Source organism: Elephantulus edwardii, unplaced genomic scaffold, assembly GCF_000299155.1.
Source record: "Elephantulus edwardii isolate Elephantulus edwardi_28Jun2011 unplaced genomic scaffold, EleEdw1.0 scaffold00278, whole genome shotgun sequence".
NCBI lineage: Eukaryota > Metazoa > Chordata > Mammalia > Macroscelidea > Macroscelididae > Elephantulus > Elephantulus edwardii.
Window position 1 is genome coordinate 3,424,478 of NW_006400028.1, and position 9,038 is coordinate 3,433,515.

General features: G+C 42.7%; 1 protein-coding gene across 1 annotated transcript in view; it reads left to right on the forward strand.

Moving 5' to 3' along the window:
* FAM186B (family with sequence similarity 186, member B) overlaps positions 1–8,317 on the forward strand; it is a 21,546-nt gene extending 13,229 nt beyond the window's left edge. The window contains exons 7-9 of the mRNA XM_006900269.1: positions 80–272; positions 7,223–7,386; positions 8,113–8,317. Coding sequence (XP_006900331.1) covers positions 80–272; positions 7,223–7,386; positions 8,113–8,317 — 562 coding nt within the window. The remainder of the gene's footprint in view (positions 1–79; positions 273–7,222; positions 7,387–8,112) is intronic.
* Positions 8,318–9,038: the final 721 nt, after the last annotated feature.

Genomic DNA, 9,038 nt, shown 5'->3' on the forward strand with positions numbered 1-9,038 from the left:
ACCTGATTAATTGACTAAGGGGACAAAAATTGACAAGAGGATACCTTCCTACCCACTACTATTTCTTCTCATTTCTCAGACAAGAAGTGATCAACCACATCCAAGTCATGCAACTAACTGGGGCTACCTCCAAGTACCGAAAGCTCTACACATTCCTGGAAAACACAGATCATCTACAGAACCTCAAGTTGCAGACCTGGACGAAGAAACAGAAGGACCTGGAAGAGAAGTCCCGAGAGCGTCTGAGCAGAATGGCGACCACGTTCCCCAAAGTGGAACAAAAAAAGCCACAGGTCAGTCTATCTCTTTGAGGGGTCTTCTTTTCTACTCCCCTGACTTGCAACTTCTGCAGGCAAACAAAGCCAGGAGGGATGGCGCTAGTGGGGACATGTGGTATGACTTTGACTGAGGCAGATGGGAATGGAGGGGACAGGCTACAGGCTCTGAATCACAAGAGAAGGCAGAGGTGCCTGGGTTGTAAAGAAGGGCAACTTTTTCCAATCTTGGGACTCTTCAAAAAGAGCTGTGGAAAGAAAAGACCTTCCAGAAGGCAGGGAGAGCCTCAGAGCTGACTCTGCCCTGGAATTCTTTTTCCCCTGTGGTTCTGTCTGCCTGTGCTGGGCTAGCTCTCCATGGTTAGTGCAGAGTTACCACTTAGAACTACTCTCTCGATGAAGTCTTTGTCTTTTGGGTCAGCTCCGCTGGGTTGTGAATTCCAGGTCTCTGCTTTCTTGCTTTATTCCCTTGTTTAAGTGGAGCATCTCTTCTGCTTACTTTCTGACAGTGTGTGGGAAGTAAAATCACTGAAACACCCTGGTTGTCTGCAAATGTCTTCATTTAATATCCACCTTTACTCTTGACAGGCACTGGAATATGGGATCTTAGGGGTAGAATTAATCCCTCCCACCCCTAATTTTGAAGGCACTGCTCATTGCCTTTCCCAGTTCTGATGTTGCTGTTGAGAGTCTGTTCCTTTAGGCCTGACCTATTTTTACTCTCTGAAAGTTGGCAGGATCTTCTTTGCCTCCAGCGTCCCACAATTTCACGATGAAGTGCCTGATATGGGCCTATTTTTATTCCTTTTGTTAAACATTTAGTTAGTACTTTTAGTTTGAAAACTTTTGTTCTTCAGTTCTGCCATGTCTTCTCAAATTATACATTAGATCATCATTTCTCAAAGTGTGGTCCACTGACCCCAGGGGGGTCCCTCAAGCCTTTCAAGGGCTCCCTGAAGTCAAAACTATTTTCATGGCAATCAGATCTTACTTGGCCTTTTCACCGAGTTGACATTTGCAGTGATGGCGCGAACGCTTTGTTGTCAGGTGCCCTTGAGTGAGCCCTGCCTCTCAGGAGCCCCTGCACGGGGGAGGATGAAACGACGCCTGGTCCTGCACTGGCCCCACAAGCTCTGCTGTGTTTGGCCCACCGAAGCAGCCATGGGTCAGTCTATTTCTCTGAGGGGTCTTCTTCTTTTCTACTGATCTGCTTGACCAAAGGAGTACAGTGACACAGTACATAATGCATAGGGCCGCTAGCTGACAGGTCAGCAGTTTGAATCCATCAGCCCCTTACAGGAGAAAGACGAGTGCTTTCCTCTCCTAAACATTTAGTCTTGGAAACCTGGTGGAGAGCCACTATTAGTCAGAAACAACCTGATGGCAGGGGGGTTTGGTTTTATTTTACCAAGCAGGATGGCTTTCTTCCAGGACGTGTCTTTTCTAATACCATCTCCAAAGTATTCAAGACAAAGTCTCACCATTCTTACTTGTAATGAGTATTCCGGCTGCACCTCTCTCAAGACAGACTTGTTTGTTCTTTTGGCAGCCTGATATATTCACTATTCTTGGCCAAAACATAATTCAAAGGCAGTCAGTTTTCTTTATTCAATGCAAAAGGCCATTCTGCAAATCTTTAGCAGTTCAAATCGACTCACCACAATGTAGACGGAAGAAAGGTAGTTTCCTGTCTCTGGGATCTACAGCCTTAAAAACCCAATGGAGGGCTGCCATGTGTCAGAGTCCACTTGATAAAGTAAGCTGGGACCCAGTCGTGGTGAGTCACAGCCAACGGCTAGAAAACCCATAATGAAAACTGCTGTACCACAAGCCACCCCCAGGCTCTTCAAGCCATTGGACTTTTCATAGTCAAAGGGTTTATTTCCCCCTCATAACCATTTCATTAATAACTCTTCATGAAAGCATATAAGCCAGACACTGCATGTCTTTATCTCCATTTATTTTAGATAGCAAATGAACTTGCCCATCCTAATCAACCAGGACTTTGAGGAGATAAGTGTATTTCTTTCTCCAAGAATCTTCTGTTCCTGCCAGAACATCTGTATCTATAAGAAATAGATATGAGCCAAGCTCTGGTGGCCTAGTGGCAAGAAGCTGCACTGCAATTCCAGAGGTGTGTAGTTCGAATCCACCAGATGCTCTGCTGAAGAAGGAGGAACAATCTCCTCCTGTAACAGTCAGATCTGATCTGATGGTACACACATAATAATACAAATTTTAAAAAAAGAAATAGATATGAATGGAAATCCAATTCTCGGTAAACTTTCATTAACATCTCAATAAAAAATTTAAAAAAAATAGAGCTTTTAATGGTCTAATTTTATCTCTACTGTTGGCTTGTTAGCTCCTCTTTATGTTTTGTTATTTTTAATGGTTGCCTGGGATATAAACCTTTAACTTATCACAATATATCATCAAACAATATTATATTATTTCATGTGTAACATAAGACTCTTACAAAAATATATACCTAGTTCCTCCTCCTGACTTTTGTCCTATTGTTGTCATACATTTTAACTCTATATACATTATAAATCCTATAACCATGTTATTATTTTTGCTTTTTTGTTGTTGTGTGCCATAGAGTCGGAACAGACCCATAGCTGACCCTCCAGTGAGTTTATAGAGGGTGTTCATCGCATGGGAGGAGACTGCCCATCTTTCTCCAGTGGAACAGCTGGTGGATTCAAACCTTGTGCTTTCAGGATTGCAGTGCAGTTTCTTGCCACTAGGCTACCAGTGCAATAATCAACACAGTTTTGTTGATGTTGTTGTTGTTAAGTACCGTCGAGTCATAGGCAACTCATAGCGACCCTATGAACGAAAGTCCTGGACACCTCCTGTATAACTTTTGTCCTTTCTCCAGGTTCATATGGTTTCCAGAGGCAAGCTATTACAGAAGTGGATGCCACTCCTGCTTCCAAGTTTCTTTTAATTGGGAGCTACACCAAACACTCACTATCCTCCATGGATAATCATTAATGCATCTGACACATCAGTGTCAGTGTTCAGCTTCACAGCAACCACAAGTGGGCTATATGACCTAGAAGAATGTTTGAACAAAAGCAATGAAAGACAGGCCTGGGGGCTGTGGATTAAAAGTCACCCACCTTTGGCTGGGTAGCATCGCTTTCTGTCCACTTTGGCCAACTGATCACTCTCTATGTTGATGTTATTGTTTTAGACAGTAAAAATATACATAGCAACATATTTACCATTCCCAGAGCCCTTTATTCCTACACTCTATTGTTTTTTTTATGCCTGAAGTATTTACCATTTTTAATAGTGCTAGTCTATTGGCAATGCATTCTCTCAGCTTTGGTATGGTTGAGAAAGTTTATTTAGCCTCCAATTTTGAAAGGTCCTTTTGCTGAGTACGAGATTTTGGGTTAACATCTCCCTCCCTCCTTCACTATGTTAAAGTTATTGAGGCATAAAGTGTGCTAGTCATATGTGATCTCTGACAACTGTCTTGCCTTTCCCTTCCCAAAGCTCCTCTTCAGCCATGGCTGTTCCTTCAGATGCATGCATAAAGAGTTGAGGGCACCTCTGTGTAGTTATGGAGCTTTCTCGGCATGATTTCTGTTATTCTGGTCATGTTGGCTTCCTTGAACTCTAAACTCTGTCTCAACACAGCAAGGCTACAGGACTTTGTTTAATTCCCTCGACTGCAGCCGAGGAACTCTCTCCGGGCTGGGGGCAAATCTGAGCCCTCACCTCACTTGTTGCCCTTTTGTCAAGGATCATTCACCTTCACTGCCTGTTGTTGAATGTCTGAAAATAATTTCATATATTTTCTCTGGTTTATAAGTTGTTTAAGGCAGAGATTCATATCTTGTTTCTGCTATTCTGTTGTAGGCAGGACTGTGCAGCATTTTGGTCTGATATACATAAAGGTACTGTGAGCTGGAGCTGACTCAAAAACTAACAGCACAGCCTGAGAGGGTTTTTTTGTTATTGTTGTTGTTTTATAATAATGATTTTTAAAATTAATTTTAATGAAAGTTTACAGAGACTTAGGGTTTCCAGTCATTCATTGTTGCACTTTTCTCCCTACCCACCCCGGCCCCTCAATTCACTCTTCTTGAAAATAAAGACAAACTCTTTCATTGTTATACAGTCCCTCCCCCACAAGTCCACTCCACTGTGCAGCCTTCACTCTGGACTTCTGTAAAGACAAGAATACCCATTCATATATCTCTTTTAAATAGTTCTCTCCCTCATCTATTCCAATGCAATGTACATCATTCCTCCTCTCCTTTTCTGTCATCTCTCAACCCTGATGTCAGTCCTGTTTTACAATAGTGGCACTATGCAGTATTTGTCCTTTTGTGACTAAGATATTTCACTCAGCATAATGTCCTCTAGGGTCATCCATTTTTCATAATATTTCATGAGTTCCTTGTTTTTCAATGCTGCATAGTATTCCATTGTGTGAATATACCAGAGCTTCTCAATTCATTCTTTTGCTAATGGGCACTTTGATTGTTTCCAGCTCTTTGCTATTGTGAATAAAGCCACAATAAACATGGGTGTGCATACAACCTGAGTTTTTAAAAAATTATTGTACTAATAAGATCTATTTTTAATGTTATATGTTTCAAGGATTCTTATTTGATTTTTTTTCATATACTTTTTGGCATGTACTTGAATTGCTGGACTTGGACAAATATTTCTTTCCTCTCAGAAACTAGGCCCATGTGTTAGGAACCACTGGCGTAGGGCTACAGGCTACAGATACAGAAGATCTTATTTCCTCATTCCTTCTATTGAGGACCAACTCTCATTTTTTTTCATTTCCTCATTTAGAACCCACATTTCTCACTGGAAATCAACATGAGGAAAACCTTACTCTTTAGACAGGAACCCACCCAATTTGTTTTGGCAGAATTCAGGATGATAACCATCCTAAATATACTGACATGGTATATATAAAGTATAACCCACATATATCCTAGGGCCTTACATCATCCATTTTTGCCACTGTAGCCCTTAAGGCTGCTCTGGTGCCACAGTTTATAGAGGCTTATGCTGCTACCTCAAAGGCCTCCCTGCTCATCAGCTGCACCAGTGGCTCCATGGGAGAGAGATGGGCAATCTCCTCGCAAGCAATTTATAGCCTCTGGAGGGTCAGCTGTGAGTTGGTTCTGACTCAGCAGGAATTAGTTGGGTTTCATTGATCCCATTAAGGGATTCAAGGACCGAGTGAAGGGGAAAGTGCAAGAAAGGGTTTGATGGTGGGATGGTAGATTTAGAATGCCAGTCCTAAATTGATCCCATTAAGGGATTCAAGGTTCAGCAATAAAAACTAACTAGAAAGAACTGATCTTTAATAGAATTGTTGAAATTGCTGTTATGTGACATCAAGTGAAAACTGACTGACTCATAGCTGACCCTCCAGTGGTTTTTCAGAGGCTGTAAATTTCACAGGAGGAAACTGCCTATCCTTCTTCTATGGAGTGGCAGGTGGATTTGAACTGTGTGCCTTTGGATTTGCAGCACAACTTCTTACTACTAGTCCACAGTAAGGAAGTCTAATTTGTTATCCTAGTAATACTTCTTTTCTCTTTTTTCTACTCTCACTCTTCTATATCTAGAAAACCCTTCTTCAATTCCAAATACATACCCAAACCTTTTGTTTTCTTGACCTGTCTAACTTATGGGCTATGGCTCTCTGAGCGGCAATGGGTCCACGTACATATCAGTCATTGTCTACACATTGTATTTTTTTTAAGTAAACTTAATACCATATGGGAATCCCTGAAAGTTTTAATAGCTAAGGTGGATCTAAAATAATACAGATACTTTTTTTTTTAAAAAAAGCAAAATTCTATAATGCCAAAGAGATAAAATCAAATTCTGAATATTGGAATCAAAGACTCCTACCTCGATGGTCTTCTTCTCTGGCTTCTTTTTGCTTTACTGTTTTACCCATTGTATAAATGCTCCAAACAAATGAGAAAACAAGATTAACTAAGCAAGTATGAATGCATACTTTTTAGGATCATTTATAATTGTGTCCCTATTATACAAGTGCTAGGGTTATATTCATAGGCATATTTTTATATGACAGAAATAGCTTTCTGCATCAGTTATAATGTATGTTTTCTTACTAGACTCTAGCTTTTACAGATTCTCCAGTATTACATCTTTGGAGTTGGTAGGGCTGCCTTCAGTTCTCTTTACTCTTTCTACTGCTACTAGAGACAGACATGGACCTCATGGAGATAGGTAACACCTTACCAAGGACTGGAGAATCTCACAAAAGTGACTTTAGAACCTGCTGAGATATCCTCAGGAATTGAGTATGGAAGTATCTTCCTGTGAGTCCTGAGTACCACTGACCTGAGACCGGAGAAAGCAGTGTGCTGAGGGAGTCAATGTTAAGTGCTGGCACCAAGGAGTTGAAAGGCTGTTGGCTGTAGACATAATCATCTTCACAACACTTTATAACAGTTCTGTTAATGTCATGTTGGTATCTTGACTTGCCAAGTAGTTTTGGAGTTTAGCAAGAAAGAGAGCATATGACAGTTTTTTCACTGTGAGCGTGCCTCCAACTCCTTGTCTAATGCCAGGGACAGGACCACATGACAATATCCTGGAATACGACAAGTATTACAAAGGGAATTAGTGGAGGGGGAGGGAAGAAAATGTGTAGGAATGAATGGATGAAAACCAATTCCTCACTAAAATATTTTTTAAAAAGAAACCAAACATATACTAAGCATTCCAGCCACAAACTAGCATCATGCAGATGCTCTCAGAGGTATCTCCTGTGCTGTTGAAATTTCTAATGGAAGGTCTCCCTAGGCCTTCCTCTCTTTGCTCACTCCAAGCCCAACATGCCTAGTTAGGCAACGCCTCCTCCCACCTTACAGAGGGGATAATTTCCAATTTCCATGATGTCTTTCTGTTGGTCTCACTAGCTCCAACAAGAGTGGAACGCTCATTTAAACATCCCTGCGGCCACTTCCCCAATGCCAAGGAAAAGCAAGTTGTCTCCAGCCTTCTCCCAGTTGATCCGTTCCAGGGGCTCACTCAGCAAGCAGCCCCTCGAGCCCTTTCTGTCCAAACCGGAATGTGTGACCCCATGGACAGCCTGGTAAGCACAATGAAGCCAAGGGGGCAGCTAGCTGTATGGGTGGGGATGCCAGATAGCAGGGTTCAGGGATGGCCAGACTGGGGGTGCTGGAGGCTCGGTAACAGTACAGACATGCAGAGCGCACTATCACGGGTTCAAGGCACCTGCCTTCTCCACTGCCCTGCTCAGCTTTGACCCATGAACCTAGAGGGACATGTATGTCATGGTGTGTGGGCTTCTGAGACCAGCCTGACAGAGGGTGTTTCAGACTACAAATGTAAGACTCTGAGGGCTCAGAGCTGAGAACTAATGGTGATTTCTATGTTGAGCATTTACCCAGCATTTACCATTGGCCTGTGCATATAAATAAGCCCAGTTCTTCCTACTTTGTGACCACGCTCCCTCAAACTTAAAAAGAGATGACTGTGAACTTTCTGTTGGGGGCCCTAGAACTTTGAGATCCATATTAGCCTTAGTGTGGCCAGTTCACATCTCCCATCCAGGACATGCACACAAGGCACAAGGGCTACCTGGTAGCCTCTTCCAGCAGTTCCTCAGCCAGAGGCACCCAGGAAAGTGAAACATTGTCAGTTGGTGAGGGGTAAGGGCTGACAAAGGACGGCAGTGACAAACTCTTTGAGGAGAGAAGAAAACAAGGCTCAGTGACATGGGTCTTATGGTCTTGGATAGCTAGTTACAACTTGTTCTCCATGTCTAAGCTTTTGTCTCTTTCACCCTTCTGCCCTCTAGCCAACAGGAGAGGCAGATGAAAGCTGTCTGGAAGAGTGATGTGGCCTCCTCCAGCCACCCAGTAGAGAAGAAGACTCCCCTCAGCCTGCAGTGGGACCAACTTGGGGGGTACCCAGACATCCCCAGGCTGTTGGCACTGGATGTACATTCCTCCTACTACAAAAGCTTGCTGTTCCTCAAGACCCAGTAAGTGCATGGCAGGATGGTTCACCTGGATTCAAGGGGACCTGCCCACTATGGACACTGTCCCTGTCCAAGGGCCTGAGAGGTCTTTTTCTCAATATTATCAGTGACCCTATGTATTGGCCTTCACCAGAGATGCTTATTTGCCATTAATTTGAGTCCCTACACCAATACTGTATCACTTCTCTTAAAAGACTTTATATAGTACTACAACTTTACAGTTTTCCCTTTATACTTATTTCCTATGTTGCACATGAATTCTTAACAAGCTACATCTTATTCTAGGGCTGTGAAAGAGCCAGACAGAGGAAAAGGGAGAGGAAGGAAACCATGAATCAGACAATATATCAGAAACATTCTCATCTCATTACTGTCTTTGAGAACTGTCCATGGGAAAAGCAGCTCAGGAAAGAGAGGCAGGACTCAGAAGGCCAACAAGAAGCTTGAAGGCTAACTTTGAAGATGCCACTACTGAGAACTCAACGGTCTTTAAGGGAACATTTCTAGTTCACCAATCTCATCTTCTCTTGTGGCCCGAGCCTAATTAAAAATCCTGGCTAGCCTGCCAGGTGAGACCTAACTGGAAGCAGGAAGTGTAAGATGCTGCTGCTGCATCCTCGGGCCAGGGTATTGCCTAAGGTAGGATGGTGTGAAGCATCACAGAAAGTCAGTCCCTGGTTCTGCCTCCACTATGAAATAAAGAGTAGATTGCTATTGTTAGCAGCTGT